The sequence below is a fragment of the Periplaneta americana genome, chromosome 14, assembly GCF_040183065.1.
Source record: "Periplaneta americana isolate PAMFEO1 chromosome 14, P.americana_PAMFEO1_priV1, whole genome shotgun sequence".
Classification (NCBI taxonomy): domain Eukaryota; kingdom Metazoa; phylum Arthropoda; class Insecta; order Blattodea; family Blattidae; genus Periplaneta; species Periplaneta americana.
This window is the reverse complement of record NC_091130.1, coordinates 25,101,912-25,125,395: the sequence shown is the minus strand read 5'-3', so window position 1 is coordinate 25,125,395 and position 23,484 is coordinate 25,101,912. Positions and strand designations below refer to the sequence as shown.

General features: G+C 37.4%; 1 protein-coding gene across 1 annotated transcript in view; it reads right to left on the bottom strand.

Moving 5' to 3' along the window:
- LOC138713197 (kelch domain-containing protein 4) overlaps window positions 1-23,484 on the bottom strand; it is a 26,408-nt gene extending 2,924 nt beyond the window's left edge. The window contains exons 1-7 of the mRNA XM_069845097.1: window positions 23,279-23,484; window positions 19,658-19,828; window positions 13,583-13,818; window positions 12,050-12,216; window positions 8,755-8,904; window positions 6,509-6,727; window positions 2,888-3,030 (exon numbers count right to left, since the gene is read on the bottom strand). Coding sequence (XP_069701198.1) covers window positions 2,888-3,030; window positions 6,509-6,727; window positions 8,755-8,904; window positions 12,050-12,216; window positions 13,583-13,818; window positions 19,658-19,828; window positions 23,279-23,392 — 1,200 coding nt within the window. The 5' untranslated portion in view covers window positions 23,393-23,484. The remainder of the gene's footprint in view (window positions 1-2,887; window positions 3,031-6,508; window positions 6,728-8,754; window positions 8,905-12,049; window positions 12,217-13,582; window positions 13,819-19,657; window positions 19,829-23,278) is intronic.

The window sequence follows — 23,484 nt, the reverse complement described above, 5'->3', positions numbered from 1 at the left end:
AAACTTTAACTATTTCGGTGCGCATGCGTCGATCCACTTCCACCTCCTATTTAAATGCTCGAGGGGAAGGGGATGGTCGTGGAGATCACAGTTGGAACGAGATGTCAGTTGAGCACTTGGCCTGATACGGGTCATTAAGAAGGCAGAATCAACTCAGTTGGGGAGATCAACCACCCGAAACTTGACCTTTGCTATGTGATAAGTATACACCGGAAACTTGGAGATTGTGATTGTGAGATGGGTTATGTGTGGGTTAGCAGATTTTAACAGATATGTAAAAAGGGGCTGCCGCTGAATGAAATAATTTGGTTATTTATTTTTCTGAAAGTTTGCTGTTTATTCTATTTAAGAGAAATATTATAATATAGGGAGATATTCTTGTTACTTATTATTGGAAGTTTCCTGTTAATTCTATTTAACACGCTGAATGCCACTTGACGCGTATACATGTCACATATGCCAATGACGCGTATGCACGTCATAGTTGTTTTCTTGCTTTCCCGTGCATTATTCCTTCAGTATTTTGGTTATCCTGTATTGTTATGTAGTATTACTTACTGGAAGGGTACTGCTACTTATTATCATTCTTGGTTATTACCTTCCGCTCATTTAAGTAGAGGAATCATGGATGACAAATTAGATGATAATTTTGAGACGCCTCCAGGTCCTTCAAATGCAAAAAATCGTAAAAGTGCGCCAGATAAACTTGCAAGGATGACGAAATTGCGCGTCTAGTGAATACTTCAATGCCTGATTCGGACAGTGACAGTGATTTCAATCCAAATGAAAGCCAAAGTGAAAGTGAGAGTGATAGTGAAAGTGAAACTGATTTTGAAACATCTAATAATTCAAGTACTACTCCAGTTGCCACTCTAGTTCAAAATGTGGATATTTCGACGTCTTATTTATCTCGACTCGAAAAATCGAAAGAGAATTGGGAGGACAAATTTAAAAGGTACGCAACGTGTCCTTGCAACGGGTTGGGGGCTGTACAAAACTAAGATGTGAGCTCCAAGCCTGTTGGCCACTAGTCTCACTCTGGGTTATGCTGCTCCACTGAAGGAGCTCTAGAAAATTTTGAAGGGGAAGCCGAAATTGGACGTAACCTCTCAGGTACCACATACGCGAGGGGGACTGAGATTTGATCAAGTGATCACGGAACGGGGCGAGGAGGAGATGGCTGGCGAGATGCTGTCATCTGTTGTTCGATGACAAAGCATGTGAAGGCCGTCGGAAGAAGTGCCGTGAAATCTAAATCTGGAATTTTAGAGGTCCCTGTCCTTTCAAATTGCGACTATTTGAGTGACCTCGTATATTTAATAGACAATTTATAGGTTCTGAACTAGGGCATACGTCGTTTATATATATATATATATATATATATATATATATATGGGGAAGGGCATATAGGTCCGTGGCCCATTTCTTATAGGGCTCATCCCGACATTTGTCTTACGCCTTAGGAAAACCACGGAATACCTTAGGCAGGATGAGTTATCTCATATATAAGAGACTAGCCAATTCGGCTATTATGTAGGAGGTGATTGTTGTCATGAGCCTTGTTGAATCGTCTCAATTTTGAGACCAGCCATTTGGCCATATGATGGCTCAGTTACGAAGAGGGGGGAGAGATGTAATTGTTAATTAATTTAGAGTAATTAGGGAGATTGATGGGGAGATGAGTGCAGGTCTGTGGCCCATTTCTTTTAGGGCTCATCCCGACATTTGTCTTAGCGCCTTAGGAAAACCACGGAAAAACCTTAGGCAGGATGTTATCTCTACTGAATTTGAAGTCAGTATTGTTCAAACAGTAAATAAAAGAGGGCAAAAACTACAAAAGCTGCATGCAATTGAAAAGTATAATAACCACATGTCAGGTGTCGGTTGGCAAGATCAAATGCTTTCGTATTACCCATGTGAAAGAAAAACAGTTCGATGGTATAAAAAAATTGGCATCCACCTCTTCCAAATAATGTTACTGAACGCACATAATTTGCATTCTCGGTACACAACAAGGAGTAGGATTTCGTTACCTATATGATTTCAGACTATTTGCTATTGTATGAAACACTCACCAGTCCAATAATCAAACTGGCATCACCAGCTGTGAAACACCTGTCTGTAAAACAACGCGCTAATGAGAAAGGCAAAAAAAAAAAAAAAAAAAAAAAAAAAAAAAAAAAAAAAATGAGGAAACGCTGCAAAGTGTGTTACGAGAATGGCAGAAGAAAAGAATCAACATTCTACTGTCCTGATTGCCTTGGTCAACCTGGATTGTGTGTCGATCCCTGCTTCGGAATCCACCACAAATGAAGTAAGATAGGCCTAATTTGTTTTTCTCTAACAATATTTCAATATATGGTCACGTAAAAACAAAAATAAGTGTGACGCGTAAACGGCACTGACAATGGAATTATTAACATGGTGCTGGTGACGCGTAAATGTGTCATCAAGATTTCAAACATTGTCTGTACTTGAAAATTGTATATGAGGCTAAAAATTATTCATAGACACTATTACATGATAAATAAACACAAAAAACTAATCGGCTCCTGGGGATAGAGTTTGCAACAATACAGTCGGCGGCGAACGTGTTAAGAGAAAGATTATAATTAAAGGGAATATTCTTGTTATTAATTGTTGAAGGTTTGCTGCTAATTATATTTAAGAGATAATTATAATAAAGGGAGGTATTGTAATTTTTGGATTTTTCCTTTTTCCGAATTCATTTGGTTTTCAAAGTTTCCTTACTTAAACACTGGTGTAGTGAGGCTACGTTACATCAAACATACCGTGACAGTATTCACATTCTTATTAATGTAAAGAAATGCTCTGAGTTGAGCCACCTTTGTACCTGACAATCACACAGTATATGAGGGCTACTCACTTTTGTTGTGCCATCCTCGTTCGTTTCCATCTCACTTATTTCAGTATCAGAGTCTTTTTCATTGTCAGCACCCTCTGGCAGTTCACCTTTATCTTTACGTCGTCGTCTTTGTTTTGCTGAATCCTTCTTACCAGACAAAGTAACTGAAAAATAAAGAAAAGTACATATTTCTCTTAAGCACACATGTGGAAGGTTCATCCTAAATTGAAGACCTCCCCGGAAAAAGGATGTAACAGCAAATTATTGAAATACGTGATTCAGGTGAAAAAAAGTAATTTTAAAGCATTGCATTCAAGAGTTGAATAAACTTGTATCCTTGATTAGTCAAATGGTTGTGCTAGTAGATATAGGCCTAATGAAATTATTGTCCTTTCTCCTGAAACATGGATTATAGTTTTGTTGGTTACATCCTTATTCCAGGAAGGTCTTCAGTTCATTTTTCAGAGTGATGATCAACACACGTTACTCGAGACTGATGTGGGGTTAGTATTCCACCTGATGTTATATAAAATCTTGTACTAGAAATGATAAATGTTTACAATTTCTATGTGACGGGGATGTATCTTGAACCCACTTTGAACAAAGAAAAGAAGAAACAGGATGAGGAAGAAGAAAAAGAACAATAATGAAATAGAGGGTAGTGATATGGAGGAAGAAGAGGATGATAAAAATATGGAAGATGCAGAATGAAGAGGATGACGAAGAGCATAATGAGACTGAAGATGAGCAGAATGAAGAGGATGACGAAGAGCATAATGAGACTGAAGATGAGCAGAATGAAGAGGATGACGAAGAGCATAATGAGATAGAAGATGAGCAGAATGAAGAGGATGAAGAGCATAATGAGACTGAAGATGAGCAGAATGAAGAGGATGACGAAGAGCATAATGAGACTGAAGATGAGCAGAATGAAGAGGATGACGAAGAGCATAATGAGATAGAAGATGAGCAGAATGAAGAGGATGAAGAGCATAATGAGACTGAAGATGAGCAGAATGAAGAGGATGACGAAGAGCATAATGAGACTGAAGATGAGCAGAATGAAGAGGATGACGAAGAGCATAATGAGATAGAAGATGAGCAGAATGAAGAGGATGAAGAGCATAATGAGACTGAAGATGAGCAGAATGAAGAGGATGACGAAGAGCATAATGAGACTGAAGATGAGCAGAATGAAGAGGATGACGAAGAGCATAATGAGATAGAAGATGAGCAGAATGAAGAGGATGAAGAGCATAATGAGACTGAAGATGAGCAGAATGAAGAGGATGACGAAGAGCATAATGAGACTGAAGATGAGCAGAATGAAGAGGATGACGAAGAGCATAATGAGATTGAAGATGAGCAGAATGAAGAGGATGAAAAGCATAATGAGACTGAAGATGAGCAGAATGAAGAGGATGACGAAGAGCATAATGAGATAGAAGATGAGCAGAGTGAAGAGGATGACAAGAGCATAATGAGATTGAAGATGAGCAGAATGAAGAGGATGAAGAGCATAATGAGACTGAAGATGAGCAGAATGAAGAGGATGACGAAGAGCATAATGAGACTGAAGATGAGCAGAATGAAGAGGATGACGAAGAGCATAATGAGATAGAAGATGAGCAGAATGAAGAGGATGAAGAGCATAATGAGACTGAAGATGAGCAGAATGAAGAGGATGACGAAGAGCATAATGAGACTGAAGATGAGCAGAATGAAGAGGATGACGAAGAGCATAATGAGATAGAAGATGAGCAGAATGAAGAGGATGAAGAGCATAATGAGACTGAAGATGAGCAGAATGAAGAGGATGACGAAGAGCATAATGAGACTGAAGATGAGCAGAATGAAGAGGATGACGAAGAGCATAATGAGATAGAAGATGAGCAGAATGAAGAGGATGAAGAGCATAATGAGACTGAAGATGAGCAGAATGAAGAGGATGACGAAGAGCATAATGAGACTGAAGATGAGCAGAATGAAGAGGATGACGAAGAGCATAATGAAATAGAAGATGAGCAGAATGAAGAGGATGAAGAGCATAATGAGACTGAAGATGAGCAGAATGAAGAGGATGACGAAGAGCATAATGAGACTGAAGATGAGCAGAATGAAGAGGATGACGAAGAGCATAATATTGAAGATGAGCAGAATGAAGAGGATGAAAAGCATAATGAGACTGAAGATGAGCAGAATGAAGAGGATGACGAAGAGCATAATGAGATAGAAGATGAGCAGAGTGAAGAGGATGACAAGAGCATAATGAGATTGAAGATGAGCAGAATGAAGAGGATGACGAAGAGCATAATGAGACTGAAGATGAGCAGAATGAAGAGGATGACGAAGAGCATAATGAGACTGAAGATGAGCAGAATGAAGAGGATGACGAAGAGCATAATGAGATAGAAGATGAGCAGAATGAAGAGGATGAAGAGCATAATGAGACTGAAGATGAGCAGAATGAAGAGGATGACGAAGAGCATAATGAGACTGAAGATGAGCAGAATGAAGAGGATGACGAAGAGCATAATGAGATTGAAGATGAGCAGAATGAAGAGGATGAAAAGCATAATGAGACTGAAGATGAGCAGAATGAAGAGGATGACGAAGAGCATAATGAGATAGAAGATGAGCAGAGTGAAGAGGATGACAAGAGCATAATGAGATTGAAGATGAGCAGAATGAAGAGGATGAAGAGCATAATGAGACTGAAGATGAGCAGAATGAAGAGGATGACAAGAGCATAATGAGATTGAAGATGAGCAGAATGAAGAGGATGAAGAGCATAATGAGACTGAAGATGAGCAGAATGAAGAGGATGACGAAGAGCATAATGAGATAGAAGATGAGCAGAATGAAGAGGATGATGAAGAGCATAATGAGATAGAAGATGAGCAGAATGAAGATGAAGAGCATAATGTGACTGAAGATGAGCAGAATGAAGAGGATGACGAAGAGCATAATGAGATTGAAGATGAGCAGAATGAAGATGAAGAGCATAATGTGACTGAAGATGAGCAGAATGAAGAGGATGACGAAGAGCATAATGAGATAGAAGATGAGCAGAATGAAGAGGATGACAAGAGCATAATGAGATTGAAGATGAGCAGAATGAAGATGAAGAGCATAATGTGACTGAAGATGAGCAGAATGAAGAGGATGACGAAGAGCATAATGAGATAGAAGATGAGCAGAATGAAGAGGATGACAAGCATAATGAGACGGAAGATGACGAGCATAATGAGATTGGAAGATGAGCAGAATGAAGCATAATGAGATGAAAGGTGAGCAGAATGAAGAGGATGACGAAGAGCATAATGAGATAGAAAGGAGCAGAATGAAGATGACGAAGAGCAAAATGAGATGGAAGATGAGAATGAAGAGAATGACGAAAGAGTAATGAGATGGAAGATGAGCAGAATGAAGATGACAAAGAGCATAATGAGATGGAAGATGAGCAGAATGTAAAGGATGATGAAGAGGAAGATGATGGTGAAGGAATATGAGCAGAATGAAGAGGACGATGATGATAGTGGTGGAGGAAAAAGAGGACTCTGATGAAGAAAGGGTAAGGATCATAAAGAAAAAGAGGAGGGTAAGCACAGCTTAATTTTTTTCAAGAAGACAAATCACTACCTGTCCTCCATGTTGTTTTATCTAGATCTAACGCATAAAGGTCATTAAAGAAGGTGCCAGCCAAATCTTCTTCACTTTCCTCGATATCCCAGACTCCACCAAATGCGTAGGCTTTGTTGCCAGGTGCCATCACTGCTGTCATCCCACAGCGAGGAGACATGCGGGCGCCAACTTGCTTCACTGCCACCCACTTCCATTTCAGACCAGTTGTGTCATTCTCTGCAAGACAAAGAGAGAGAAATCCATGTTAATACTCTCAAATTCTGTTGGTTCTCTTTTTAATACCTGATGCTGATCCACTGAGTGGTACAATGAGGAACATGCATTACATATTATTTTTATCTTTTAAATAGATTCTACAATCCTTACTTAAGGCTGAAAAGTACGTAACTTAACTGGAATATTTCTGTATTACAAATGAATTATTTTAGCTCTCCTTTTTGAGAGATATCTGAATATACTATGTCATAGTACACATACAGATTTGTGCAGACATTTAGACGTTAGTGGTTCAAGCCACCATTATCTCTGTAATTGTATGACTGGCTACATTTGACTGTTTGCTATTCTTACATCCAGAACCAAAGTGAATCTGTTCATAGTGTGAGACTATTATTACATTTTTTCTTGTTCAATTTTGGAAACGGTATTGATCAAGGAAATTACACAGATGTTGTTGTAGGGTTTGTCGAGTCAATTACAAAAATCAAAGTGTGCTGTGAAGTGAAACATTTTTCCTAAGTGATGTTTTTGCACACTGGCACAATATGCCAGATATAAAATTTTTCATGTGCATCTTTTAAGTAGGCAGCCAGGTAGCTCAGTTAGTACAGCAGCTGATTATGAATTGGAAGGTGCGGGGTTCGATTCCAGGTGGTAATGGGATTTTATCATGATTAAACTTTCAGAATGACCCTGAGATTGACTCAGCCTCCTATCAAACTGAGTGTCAGGCTCTCCCAGGGGTGAAAAGGTGAAAAGGCAGTCGGAGCGTGGTGCTGACCATATCACCTCATTCTAGTGCCAAGGTCAAAGAATGTATGGAGTTCTACTTCCATGTACCCATATGCGTCATGATGTATATGGGAGTATCTTGTTTGTATTAGTTGACAGAAAACTGGCAGAAATAGGCTATATAATGCAGAAACGTTTCTTTGGAAAATGTATTATATATCTTTCACGTGTTAAATTTTATGTTATCTTAAAACATGTTTCGGCCTGCAATCGGCCATCATCAGAACTGGTCGTTGCTGGTTTTGGCGCCTTTTGTTTCCTGTGGGGTGTGTGTATTCTGAAACTGAGTTGTGTGTTGAGAATTTCATTTGGATGTGTTCTTGTGTGTTTGTATATTTCGTATTGTAAATCTGTGCTTCAGTGGCTGGTCATGATAATATCTTTGAAAAATATTGGAGTGCAAGAGGTCAAATGACTTTATTGTCAAACGCCTGGCATTAGAAAACAACAACAACATATTTCGTATTGTTCTAGTGTGTTTAGTTTCTGGCTTTTTGGTTGGATGTGTAGAATTTCCATGTCTGTGTTGATGTCTCTGTATGTGTGGTTAGCATTTGTGATGTGTTCTGCATATGTGGAAGTGTTTTGTAATTTTGTTATGGCTGTGATGTGTTCAGTGATTTGTTCAGAACACACACACTCTTTGACTCCACATTACACTACACAAACACACCCCCACAGGAAACAAAACAAAAGGCGCCAAAACCAGCAACGACCAGTTCTGATGATCGCCGATAGCAGGCCGAAACATGTTAACAAGGTAACATAAAATTTAACACGTGAAAGACACATAATACGTTTTCCAAAGTGATATAATGTTAAAAGTTGTATAATCAAAATGTAGAAAAGTTTCGTCTCTTCCGAATGAGGTAAATGATGTTAGGGTAATGTACTGTATATTGTAACATACACCAGGGAAATGAGGTTTTTTTAGGCACGTGATATTTTTAAATTTAATTTGTAATGTAAAATTATGTAAACCCTCCGTAAAAAAGTATACATCTATTGTTAAAGTGATCTCTCTCATTTTTACAGAAAACGTTTGGGGACCAAACTGCCACAATTATACCGTGTTCCCTTTGGTTGTGGCTGATTGACTGAGCTGTAGTAAAGTGTCTATGAGTACAAGAAGCCAGTGTTGCAGAAGATCGTGGAAAAGTATAGGTCTGAGGTGGAATAAATACCTTATTAATAGCTATATTATGTTAAGCGATGTACCACCATGTACTTACTTTCAGGTGTCAGCAGGAACATATCTGTGTGGATTACTCCTTTATCAACATCTCGTTTGATTTTCTCTTTCCTATATCCTCCATAGACGACAATTCTTCCATCTGCTAATGGTACCATTACACAAGCTGATCTTGGTGCTGGGGACGTACCTGTAAGAAATTTCAAGTGAGTATGCTAGAATGCATTTATATGTTCCTACTTCTAAATAGGGCATCGTTAAATAATTGATGTAAAGATGCAGTGGTTGATTGGTGTGATCAATTGCCTAGAATGAATGGGTCATTAATTGCTTGCTTTAGCTCCAAATTAAAGCGTCCAGATCACTGTTGTTTAATTTATCTTTTATGAGGTTTTTCAGGACATCCATGACTTTTGTGTTTGCAGTTTAACATTTTAATGCATATATGATTCTACAGTATCGCCCAGAATAACCCAGAATAAATTACAGTGAAATCCTCCTCCTCCTCCTCCTCCTCCTCCTCCTCCTCCTCCTCCTCCTCCTCCTCCTCCTCCTCCTCCTCCTCCTCCTCCTCCTCCTCCTCCTCCTCCTCCTCCTCCTCCTCCTCCTCCTCCTCCTCCTCCTCCTCCTCCTCCTCCTCCTCCTCCTCCTCCTCCTCCTCCTCCTCCTCCTCCTCCTCCTCCTCCTCCTCCTCCTCCTCCTCCTCCTCCTCCTCCTCCTCCTCCTCCTCCTCCTCCTCCTCCTCCTCCTCCTCCTCCTCCTCCTCCTCCTCCTCCCAATCCCTGATGCTGTTAGATGTCAGGTTTACCTCTCTCCGTCCATCTCTTCCAAATCTCTCTATTTTTACACATTTTCTTTATTTCAACCATTGTCTTTCCACGTTGTACTATTTTCTCTATAGTATTTTCCCACTTAAATCTTGGTCTATCTCTTCCTATCCTTCCTTCCACTCCCATCTCCATTACCTGTTTAACCACTTTAGTTGCTTTTCTTCTATATTGAAATGCTATTATTACGAATGCTGCAATTACGAATTTTTCAGAATAACAAAATAATTTTTTAGTCCTAGCCATTTTACTATTAATTTACATGTTTAAAATGTTCAGTTTAAAGAACGCATACTGGTAAGCAACGAACTATTCAGTTTAACGTAATAATAATTCATCCCACTACAAAGATAAATGTTATTTTAACGAAATTAGGCCTAATAAGCAGTTAAAAATTACTTAAAATAAATTGGAAAGAAAATAAAATAAATGAGTTATCGCTAGGCAATGGTCACCATTGGTTTCAGTGAGAATCTGTAATAATAACTTGTTCATCTGCAAATAATATTATGTTAAAATGTTGATGTTGTTGTTGTTTTCTAATGCCAGGCATTTGACACTGAAGTCATTTGACCTCTTGCACTCCAATATTTTTCAAAGATATTGTCATGGTTAGCCACTGACACACAGATTTTGAGATGTTCCGAATCCATTTCTTGGTTTGAGTTGCACAATGGACAGTTAGGAGACTGATATATTCCAATTCTATGCAGATACTTGGCCAAACAGTCATGGCCTGTTGCCAATCTGAATGCAGCTACAGACGATTTGCATCGGGAATTCACCGTGGATTATGATGCAGAGAGTTCCATTTTTTCCCTTGCGATTGTGTTATCAAATTTTGTTTTTTGAAGTCTAAGTATGTACATTTAATAAATCTTTTCACAGATAAATACGTAGATTTAGTAACAGGTCTGTAAGTAGCAGTGCTGCCCTTCTTTGCTAAAGCATCCGCATTCTCGTTTCCCAGGATTCCACAATGGGATGGTATCCATTGGAATACAATTCTTTTATTGAGTGATATTAATTGAGAGAGCTTCTTGTACTCATAGACACTTTACTACAGCTCAGAGAGAGCATTAGGCCTAATAAGCAGTTAAAAATTACTTAAAATAAATTGGAAAGAAAATAAAATAAATGAGTTATCGCTAGGCAACGGTCACCATTGGTTTCAGTGAGAATCTGTAATAATAACTTGTTCATCTGCAAATAATATTATGTTAAAATGTTGATGTTGTTGTTGTTTTCTAATGCCAGGCATTTGACAATAAAGTCATTTGACCTCTTGCACTCCAATATTTTTCAAAGATATTGTCATGGTTAGCCACTGACGCACAGATTTTGAGATGTTCCGAATCCATTTCTTGGTTTCAGTTGCACAATGGACAGTTAGGAGACTGATATATTCCAATTCTATGCAGATACTTGGCCAAACAGTCATGGCCTGTTGCCAATCTGAATGCAGCTACAGACGATTTGCATCGGGAATTCACCGTGGATTATGATGCAAAGAGTTCCATTTTTTCCCTTGCGATTGTGTTATCAAATTTTGTTTTTTGAAGTCTAAGTATGTACATTTAATAAATCTTTTCACAGATAAATACGTAGATTTAGTAACAGGTCTGTAAGTAGCAGTGCTGCCCTTCTTTGCTAAAGCATCCGCATTCTCGTTTCCCAGGATTCCACAATGGGATGGTAGCCATTGGAATACAATTCTTTTATTGAGTGATATTAATTGAGAGAGCATTTTAGTTATGTCTGCTGTTTGAGATGAAGGTGTGTGTTTAGAGACTATTGACAGAATAGCTGCTTTGGAGTCTGAAATTTATTGATGTGGCAGAGACGATTCCTAAGACTTTCACTTATAGCAGTGATTTCTCCATCAAAACTTGTTGTTCCATATCCAAGAGATCTATAAAGTGAGAAGAGACAGCATATAACACCTGCACCTGCACCTTGTTCTCTGGAGATCAAGGATCCATCGGTGTATAAATGAAGCCAGTTTTGTGGAGGGTACCTAATATTAATTGTCTCTAAAGACAATTGTTTCATTATTTCAGTGTTCATTTCTGATTTCAGTATTCCTTGTGTTAAATTTAGATTATATTCTATATTTAATAGTGTTAAAGGGTTTGGTTTAATTTGTAAGTTTTCTTTTAAATTCGGGATGTTGATTTTCCGTTTTAATTCTTGAACTATGGATATGAAACTTTTTTGAGTTTTTAATCTACAGAGAGGACTGATGAATGCCGATTGTTTCCTGGTAATCTGATAAGTTTTTCATATTGAATCAGTGCTTTTTATTCTATTATCATTGTTAAAATTTGTATTTTCTAAACACCAGTAAGCTCATTTTGCTATTGGTAAATGGTGGCGTCAATACAATTATATACTGTAGGCCTATATTGAATAAAATTAGAAATAGTGGGCATCCTTAACATACTCATTACATTTTTTTTTTTGTTTCACAAATTCCTTTTCGTGTAAAAAATATAACACATTTCTTACCTGTAGGTTCTATTCTTTTCCAAGTATACGTTTCCAGATTAAAGGCATATACATCATTAAAATACTTATAGTCACGCAAGTTATCATGGAAACCTCCAAACACTATTAACTGCTTCTTAACACACACCATTCTGTGTCCACTTCTGGAAGACGGCCCACCTGAAACACTATAATAGTACAAATTATTATTACTCTTGTATTATTATTATTATTATTATTATTATTATTATTATTATTATTACTTACTTACTTATGACTTTTAAGGAACCCGCAAGTTCACTGCCGCCATCACATAAGCCCGCCATCGGTCTCTATCCTGAGCAAGATTAAACCACTCTCTACCATTATATCCCACCTCCCTCAAATCCATTTTAATATTATCCTCTCATCTATATCTCGGCCTCCCCAAAGGTATTTTTCCCTCCGGCCTCCCAACTAAGACTCTATATGCATTTCTGGATTCATCCATACATTCTACATGCCCAGCCCATCTCAAATGTCTGGATTTAATGTTTCTAATTATGTCATATGAAGAATACAATGTGTGCAGTTCTGCATTGTGTAACTTTCTCCATTCTCCTGTAACTTCATCCCTTTTAACCCCAAATATTTTCCTAAGAACCTTATTCTCAAACACCCTTAATCTCTGTTCCTCTCTCAAAGTGAGAGTCCAAGTTTCACAACCATACAGAACAACCGGTAATATAACTCTTTTATAAATTCTAACTAAGATTTTTTGAGAGCAGACTAGATGACATAAGCTTCTCAACCAAATAATAACAGGCATTTCCCATATTTATTCTGTGTTTAATTTCCTCCCGAGTGTCATTTATATTTGTTACTGTTGTTCCAAGATATTTGAAGTTTTCCACCTCTTTGAAAGATAAATCTTCAATTTTTATATTTCCATTTCGTAGAATATTCTGTCACAAGACATAATCATATACTTCGTCTTTTCGGGGTTTACTTTCAAACCTATCACTTTACTTGCTTCAAGTAAAATTTTCGTGTTTTCCCTAATCGTTTGTGGATTTTTTCCTAACATATTCACGTCATCCGCATAGACAAGAAGCTGATGTAACCCATTCAATTCCAAACTCTCTGTGTTATCCTGAACTTTCCTATGGCATATTCTAGAGAAAATTTAAAAAGTAAAGATATTATTATTATTATTATTATTATTATTATTATTATTATTATTATTATTATTTACCTACATGAAATATAAGAAATTTTTCGTTTTCATTTATTTTAAGTTTATTTTCTTAATATACATCCACATAATGTTATTCTCAAGAGCTCTAATGTTTTATTTAGATCTGCATTTACGTTTAACTTATGCCCCATCATTAAACATGAATTGCTTCATAGTAAAATTCCAGCAGGAAAAATGAGAGTACATTCCAAACACATCTTTATCCATCACAAATTCCACTTGGGCTTGCCGGGAATTAAACTAAGATCTGTGGCGTGGAAACCCAACATTAGCCTTTCGGGTGTCACACTGACTCTCAAATGCTGAAATATACTTACTTAATTTTCTCCCACTTTTTCATAGACATGTGATATACCCAAAGGTCCTTATAGTGATAGAACTGTGCTTGTGTAGGACTGGCATACTCTCCACCAAACACCCACAGTTGACCTTTTCCACTTGAGAGTGCAACTGTTTGATGACCGCATCGTGGGGGCGGTCCTCCAGGAGCTTTCACTCGCACCCATTCATTTCGAGGTATGTTATAGAAGTAAAGGTCATTGTACAGGAAAGTCTGCAACCGAAAATGTCATACTGTTAATGTGATACACAGGGCCACCCACAGAATTTATGGGCCCCTATGCAATACTGTACTCAGACCCCTGTTGAAAAAAGTAACAATTACTAGTTACCATTTATTGTAACCATAATAATTATTTGCAAAATAAATAAAAGATAACCCCATACACAGATACGAACTTAAAAATATACATTTTTATTACGGTACGTTGAAAACTTTTAACAAAACTTCATATTAGCACAATATATTATATTCATAAAACATTATTCTTAAACACCTGTATTTTCAAACTTGCAGTCCAACATAAACAACTCTCCTTGACTTCATTGATGCAAAATCGTCAATTATGTCATCAAAATTTAAAGACCTAGCAAGATCGCTCTCCAGACTAAGGAGCCATGGTTACTCAGTCGTTCTTGACACATTGTTTATCTGAATACATTTTTTATTTCCTTCATTTTGCTGAAGGATCTTTCAGCACCAGCAACAACTGTCACAGGAATTGTACAGAATATTCTAATGGTTATACAAATATTTGGAAATAAACTGTCCAGTTTTAATTGCCTCAGACTATTTAGGAGATTCATAGGTTTCAGTGGGGTTGGCCCTAAATTAGACGCATGAATTGATTTTAAATATTTCGGCTCATCACTGATCTCTTTATTAATATCTTCATAATATTTTTCACGCAGTCCAGCACCCATATTAATATCTTCCAATTTTTTCTGTCTCTCCTTGTGCTTCTCAGCTCCCGACTTATGCCTGTACTTGTCCACTGTGCAGTTGAACTATAACCAGTAACACTAATGAACAGAATTTACAAGACAAACGACAACGAAAAGACGAAAGTTTCGACACGAAACATACAATGTACTGAAAAAGAAATGTATCCTGTGACTTCGGTTTGAGAGAGTCCACTAGCATATTGTGGTGGGCCAGCAGGGGTTTGGTAGTTAAAAAGGACAAGCCAATAAATAATTGAATGTGTTCAGTACAAGCGACGGGAACATGGTTCAGGCAAATGCCGGGACCCTCAATTGTCGTGTCGGTGAACGTTAATGCGGGAAACCGATATTCTATTATATAAAAGTTACATATTTACATATGAAGTGGTAATTTGTATTAATTCTACTATTGTTGAGTTAATATGTCAAATTTATGTAACAAATATTCTTACAAAATTTTTTAGTACTCATATGTATCTACGAATAATTATTCATGATAATAAAAAGTAATCAGACTCACTTAATCTGACGGGCCCTTATTGCTCACGGGCCCATATGCACTCATATATATTATTTTAATGTACCGAAGTACATATGATATTTCCATGCAGATATTCTGCGTCATCATACGATGAAAGGGTAATGGAACGGAGAAAAATTCCCTCCGGCGCCGGGATTTGAACCCGGGTTTTCAGCTCTACGTGCTGACGCTTTATCCACTATGCCACACCGGATTTTTCTCCGTTCCATTACCCTTTCATCCCATATGCACTCGCTCCCTTTGCCCCCCCCCCCCCTTCTTGGCAGCCCTGGTGATACATGCTGGAATACACTGCTGAAATTCTTTGATAGCATTTTTATCACATACAGTCTATATTGAACTCTTTATATATATAGGTATAGAAAAATTCGACTGACAGACTTCATGGAATATTACATAGGGTCAAGAATTGTAAATGTTAACAATAAACCTTTTGTCACCACAGACCACTGAAGTTGTTGATAAAGTGTCCCTGTGAACAGACTCTAAGTGTTTTGAGAACTGAGGGTAACGTATTATGCAGGCCTTGCTTATTGATGAATCAAGTGCATATGCTCAAGTACATTCTTGCCATAAACATTTAATAGCAAATTAAAAAAAAAACTAACGAGTATTCAAATAACATTGCGAAATTCACAAAAGTTACTTAAGGGGTTAGGTACAGCTTACTACAGTAAAATTTTTGGAAATATTCAACATTTTTTTCCTCCATTAATGTATCTTGTACAATAATGAAAATTGGTATGTGTAAAACACTGTCCTGCTATATAAAAAAAATACTTTTACGATTTAAAAAAAATTATATATATATATATATATATATATTTTTTTTTTCAAAATTCAAAGTGATGGCAGTTTACTGTGCAGTGATGAAGCATTTCCCTCATAACTCATAAACTTGTTAACTTTTCCATGTTCTCTCTCTTTTATTTTATTTCTGAAACTCATATTTACAATAACATGCTCTTTCAACTACATTCCTTAATAAATAATATTTTTTTTTTATTTTGTGTTAGAAGAAAAGGAAAGTGTACACCGAGATTTTGCTGTAATCTAGTTTTCTTGTAAAATGAGAGCACTGATAAGAAGAGTTATACTAAGAATGGATGACATTCCATGAAAATTGGATCAGGTTGTATTCCAATGGATACCATCCCATTGTGGAATCCTGGGAAACGAGAATGCGGATGCTTTAGCAAAGAAGGGCAGCACTGCTACTTACAGACCTGTTACTAAATCTACGTATTACTCTGTGAAAAGATTTATTAAATCTACATACTTAGACTTCAACAAACAAAATTTGATAACACAGTCACAAGGGAAAAAATGGAACTCTCTACATCAAAATCCACAGTTAATTCCCGATTTACCGTGCAAATTCTCTGTAGCTGCATTTAGATTGGCAACAGGCCATGATTGTTTGGCCAAACACCTGCATAGAATTGGAATATATCAGTCCCCTAACTGCCCATTGTGCAACTCAAACCAAGAAATGGATTCGGAACACCTCAAAATCTGTGCTTCAGTGGCTGGTCATGATAATATCTTTGAAAAATATTGGAGTGCAAAAGGTCAAATGACTTTATTGTCAAATGCCTGGCATTAGAAAACAACAACAATATTTTCTTAACACCTTAATTAATTTTTAACACTGTACAGTGTTTCAATAAGGCTCTAATGTGTGTTGTACACTATTTTGTAGATAGTCATTTGTCTGAGCTGGTATAAAAACAATTCCCGCAACTTCTCCACTATTATAATCCACCACATTATGATAGTGAAACTTCCAACATGCTAAAAGCAAGCATTGACATAGAATGTTCGACTGTAGATCGAGAGGTCTCCGGTTCGAACCTGGGTATTTCCTAATTTTTTAAATTACATTTGATATCTTAATTGTTTCATATAATTGTCAATAAAAAGTTGTATAAGCAATTTGTTTAATTCGTGTACGTTTCTTAACCAAAAAGAGCCACTTTTAAAAGTAGGTTTGTCACTGTTTGAACTACTTTATTGATCAGTTGCAATTGCTCCCATGTGACATCTGGCGAGAAACAATTGAAAATCAGTGTTATTATTTCGAATAAATTTTATTCAGCTTCCTCCAAATGAAGGCTGCCTAGAAGACAAAGCTTACCATGAAATATTGTTGTTATAATGGAAAAAAAATTAAAACAATGGAGAAGAAAAAGAATAAGAAATAGCACAATTATAAATAATTGGAAAAGACTAAACAAAATATCATTAATACCAGAAGAAACATGAAATTTCCTAGTATCTATTAGATGATCACAGTTGTTTATTTAGCACTGGATGCAAGACCCAACTTAAGTGAGCAGATCGCCATAGCAAAGAGATCAATCTATATAACTGTAGAGATGGTTTCTTAGGATTTTTATAGATCCCTTCACTGCAGACAGAGATACTTCAGTGACAAGAGTTTGTCCTAGACCAAACTGCTTGCAAAAATGCGCGAATCTTTTTGTGATGGTCCCTCTAGCCCCAATCAGTAATCCAATAACTTTGATCGATGTTAGATGATATTTTTCCTTATAATATGGTATAGTGGGGTCGTATATGTCGCATTTTTCCTGATGTACCTCAGCAGGTTGATTTTCGTACATTTCCATCCTTACAGTTGGATCAATTATGAATCTGCTTGTTGATCTTGTGGGGATAGCGATGATGCCAATGCGCCTTGTAGATCCATTTGTGGACAAACCATGGACCTTCTCTTCTACTTGGTAGTTTTTTCCTCGTAGGGCCGATGCTAGGAGGGATCAAATCTTGTGGTGACGACTATTCCTCAGTAGTTCTCCATGAGGACAGGCTCCCAGAATGTGAGCAAGTGTTTCTTTCTCACTCCGACAATGTCGGCAGTGGGTTCCATTCTGAGACCTACCTGGTAGAGCACGTACTTTTCGCACTAGTGTTAAAAGTACTTTCCACACAGTACTATACAATAGTCAATTTTTAACATGCCTCCCGCTAAAAGGTCTACTTTTATGAATGGCTGTGCAAAATTTAATTTTATGTAGTTTTTAAACAATAATAATTGAAGGGTACACGGGAAAAACGATCAAGGTCCATCAAAAATCGAAATTGAGTTAATAATGCTACCTTATAGTGGAAAGGAAGTACTATCATGTGGTCTAGCTAGTAATAAGAAATCATCGTTCTTGACATTCCACTACGTCAATTTCTATTAAATACACACATAACAAAGTATTAAGTGCTTAAACTTTAAATTCGTTTTTCTCGAAACTTTCTAAAATGGACCTTGATCGTTATTCCCGTGTACCCTTCAATTATTATGAAGCACTTCTCCTGTATTCTGTTGTAAATAAAATCGCTATGTCCCCTTTCGTATTCTTTCTTTCCCTAATAATGAAGCTTACATGTAATTTCAGAACATTTGATGTTTTGCATCTACAACAAAAGTGTAAACATTTGTCATCACACCGAAGCCTTAATTTTTAAAATGTCAGCCACAAGGAACAAACATTTTAGTAAGATTTCTCAAAAGATGGAAGGATTTTGCGATGTACTATTTATATAGGTCTATGTATATCAGTCTCTGGACATAAAGAAAAAGGGAGAAAAAAAAAAGGAGGAGGAATGAATACTGATGTCATGCAAAACTAAAGTAACAATAAATTGTTTGGTAGGATGCGTATTTTCCGGGCTAGAGGGCCGTGGTCTGTCGGTGTTACAACCAAACGTTTCGTCCACTGCTCCGGTGGACATCTTCAGTGGCGGAGAGATCTGCTGTGTGTATCAGGAACTGGCATTGAGATTGGTAGCACGTCGATATTTAAGGTGTGGGGTTGTTGTTGCTTGTCATTGTCGCCGCGGTCTGCACTAGTAGCTTCGGTGTTCTGATTGTTTGTCATAGTGTCTAACTGTCGGAGAAAGGGTTTGATGTGTGTGCTGCCGTCTAGGTTACGTGGACAAGTCGGCCGTAGCCGAGCATGCTTATAATGATGGGGATCACAACATCAGGTTCCAGGACACCGACATCCTAAGCAGTACACCACACTTCTATGCCAGGTTACATCGGGAAGCTATTGAGATTCATAAACATAAAAACAACTTTAACCGTAAGGAGGAAGGACTCAAGGTCAACAAAGCTTGGTATCCGGCCCTCAGAAGCACACACATCAAACCCTTTCTCCGACAATTAGACACTACGACAAAAAATCAGAACACCGAAGACACTAGTGCGGACCGCGGCGACAACGACAAGCAACAACAGCCTCACACCTTAAATATCGATGTGCTACCAGTCTCAATGCCAGTTCCTGATACACACAGCAGATCTCTCCGCACACGTGTACCACGCCACTGAAGATGTCCACCGGAGCAGTGGACGAAACATTTGGTTGTAACACCGACAGACAACGGCCCTCTAGCCTGGAAAATACGCATCCTATCAACGCCGGCCATGAAAGCCTATATTCCAAGAATACATTGTCTGCTGATTTAGAATTAGATCTGTTGCATAGCTGGCAGTTAAGTCAATAATGAATGCTGTAAGAAACATTCGATGGTGCTTTCATCACTTAACCTTCAGTCCATTGAAGTACTCTCCTCCAAGAAGAATCAACTCTTCTTTTTCTGGATGTGCTGTTAAAGTAAAATTAACTCTCCTAGAAGGAGGAGGCACTACAATCTCTACAACTTCTTGTCGTTTCTTCTCCTCTAGTTCTATTTCTGCAACAATCTTTTCAATGTCATCCTGAAAGCATACAGAAGTTTCAGACACAAATATTCCTAAATGTACTCAAATATTCATCAACATGTATATAAAAGTAAAGATTTTTTTTATTTTTCTAATTTTATTTTTATAATTTATTTGTACAATTTTGTGTTTTACTGATTGCATGTATGTATGTATTTTTTTTATTTTAGTAGGTTATTTTACGACGCTTTATCAACATCTTAGGTTATTTAGCATCTGAATGAGATGAAGGTGATAATGCCGGTGAAATGAGTCCGGGGTCCAGCACCGGAAGTTAACCAGCATTTGCTCATATTGGGTTGAGGGAAAACTCCGGAAAAATCTTCAACCAGATAACCTGCCCTGACTGGGAATCGAACCCGGGCCACCTGGTTTCGCGGCCAGACACGCTAACCGTTACTCCACAGGTGTGTACTATATGTATGTATGTATGTAAGTAAGTATGTGGATTAACAGTTCGCATGTCCGACCTTGAAACAAACAGGCCCAGGTTCAAATCCCGGCTGGAACAAATTATCTGGCTGGGGTTTTTTCCGAGGTTTTTCTTTTCGACCAATTGAAGCAGAATTTTGGTCTGAGGAGCTTTGACCAGCTATTAGTTTATAAAAATAAATATTTACAGATTTGAGTTCATAGTAGACAGCTACTAAAATTACTACAAGTTTCTCAATGCTTTTCCTATCCTATAAATAGAATTAATTTGCTTTTACAACATTCCCCTAACAAAATAAAAAAAGAACACTTAAAATGGGTCAAATCTCCATAGTTTCCCCTACTGTACTTAATTCTATTTATGACTTATTACAAGCATGATATTGCATAGTGCAGTGTGTAGTATGAAGATGATGGTTGCAGTATGGCAGAATCCTTAAATTACGAAGGTGTAAGTATTAAGGCTCGTTCACAATGAAAATTAAACATAATGTAAGCGTTAACTTAAAAATGTAAACGTTACGGTAAAATCAAGAGCATTCACGATGGGAACATAAACATAACCGCAAAGATGCTTGGTAACCATGGAAACATAACAACGACGCCATTTCCTCATATTCTGTCGTATACTTCAGTGCTCCACGATTGTGTTCTGTTTGCAAATCACGTAAGCATAAGCATGAAAGTTTGGAGTTTGCAAACTTTCATGTTAACGTCTTATGGTAATGTTTATGTTAATGTTTATGTGAATCATAGTGAATGATCCCATTTGGTAGCCTGGGCGCAAACTTCTGTGTTTATATTACGGTTATGTTTAATTTTCATTGTGAACTCCAAACTTTCATGCTTATGCTTACGTGATTTGCAAACAGAACACAATCGTGGAGCACTGAAGTATATGACAGAATATGAAGAAATGGCGTCGTTGTTATGTTTCCATGGTTACCAAGTATGTTTGCTGTTATGTTTATGTTCCCATCGTGAATGATGGTATGACTTCTACAGTTAATTTATAAAAATCTTCCATGGTATGGATTATTCGGGTTTTTTGATTAACCATTCAGTCCACCTCCTTCATTACCACTGATAATATAGGTTCTACTGTGTTGCATTTTTCAGGCATTGAATTTTAATATATGATATGCGAAAAATAATCACTTTGTGATTTAAGACGGCGCTTACTCTGTCGGATCCCGGCCACTTTGTCACTCATAACGAGTGCACCTCTGCACATGTGTGGACATTGTGCCACTGTCATACATCTATGACGCAGTGCATGAGGGTAGGCCACTAGAGGGAACCCAAGAGGTGGAACTTAAACTGAGAGGATTCAATCTGACATCGGGATGGGAATCCAGTGTGGCTTAGTGGATAGAGCATCAGCATGTACAGCTGAAAACCCGGGTTGAAATCCAGGTGCTGGAGAGAATTTTTCTCTGTTCCACTCATCCTTCATTGAATTTTAATGTCTGAAAATTCTTGAAACCATTATTACTTGATCATTTTTGTTAGGTAAATGTTTCATTTGTCACGTACCATAGTATCGTGATCCAAAGCATCATGTTTTGAACTAATATTACATATTGAGTGCTGGTTCGAGGCTTCATGGGGGGGAAAAAATTTTGGCCAAGGTATGGAGCCACGTTTCATCCAACATTGTGATGAAAAATTTTAAATTATGGTTTAAGCTTATTTAACAACGCTCACAACTGCAGACGTTCAGTGTGCCGGAATTTTGTCCCCCAGGATTTTTTTTACATGCCAGTAAATCTACTGACATGAGCCTGTCGCATTTAAACACACTTAAATGCCATCGACCTCTGCTGGGATCGAACCCGCAACCTCGAACATAAAAGGCCAGTGCTATACCAACTACGCTACCGAGGGCAACATCGTGATGAATTTGGGCAGCTAAGGTAGGTAGTGAAATCCCGTTCCGCAATCCAGCTATAATAGCTGGGAGGAAGTATCATTGTGTTGAACACAGCATTAGATGAATGTTCGTTCATCTCAGCTGAAGCATGTGGACAGGAGGCCAGCAGTTGACCAGATTATTATTACTACTACCATTATTTGATTGAAATCCTATACTGTCGTTTCATCTTATCATCATTTGTACCTATAAAATATATTCAACACATTTTACGCTAAATCTGTATTTAACAAGTGAACGCTAAACCTTCAATATGGCTGTTAGGCTATATTAGTCTCCTTTCGTGCATACAGATATAGAACAGAAATTTTAATTTCTATTCATTTAGCCTAATCTAACTACGAGGCACTTTACTCGCATATGAAACAATTTTTGTGAAACTTGAACAGAGATAAGCACCCTCACGACACAAGAGAAATGTCATGAAATCACTGCTACCTCTAATTCATCAAACCGTCTCTGATCTTACCATTAGGACCTACTTACCACAAACTTCGTCATATTTTTCACAGGTAAAGTGGTGCTTATTCGTATTCAAATTTAGCCAAAATGTTCCCTTTCCTCCACCAATTCAGAGTTCATTTCGTACAGGGAAAGCGGTGCTTACCCGTATTCAAGTTTGGCCAAAATTTTTCTTCTACTTGTGAGTTCGTGTCGAATAGTCCAGAACACAATATTAGGGAAAATTCCGTACAGGGGGAGTGGCATTTCCGCTAAGGTTAGAGCCCAGTTTAGGTGTGTGTGTGTTAATCGAAAATTAGGGGCTAGAAAATATTGAGAATAGGACGCAAGTGTGTGACATTTTTTCGACGAATATACATACACACACACACACACCTAAACTCGGCTATAACCTTAGAAAAAATGCCACTGCTCCTGTACGGAAGCGCGCCCTCTAATTATCTCAATTTGCATATTACATTTGAAGTAAAATTGAAGTTGAGGTTAGGAAACGCAATTGAAAATATAGGTTATAATTATACACTCTAGTTACAATACAATTACCTCGTAGGTCTACTATCTACTAACTTACAAAATAAAATTATCTGGGATTGCAAATAAAAGTTTATAGAAATCAATACCTCTCCTATAGCAGCAAGCTCTTTTTTCTGTTTTTGTGAAAGTTTCTTCTCTGTTTTTGCTGCTGTTTTTTCAGCTCCTTTCCCCTTCTTTTTGTTTTTATCCTTCTTACCCATTTCGATAGTAACTTAAGTATATATTAATTAAAAAATAGTATTTCTATGGCAATCGTTTCGAACACGTGCGTTTCGACCTTATAAACACTATT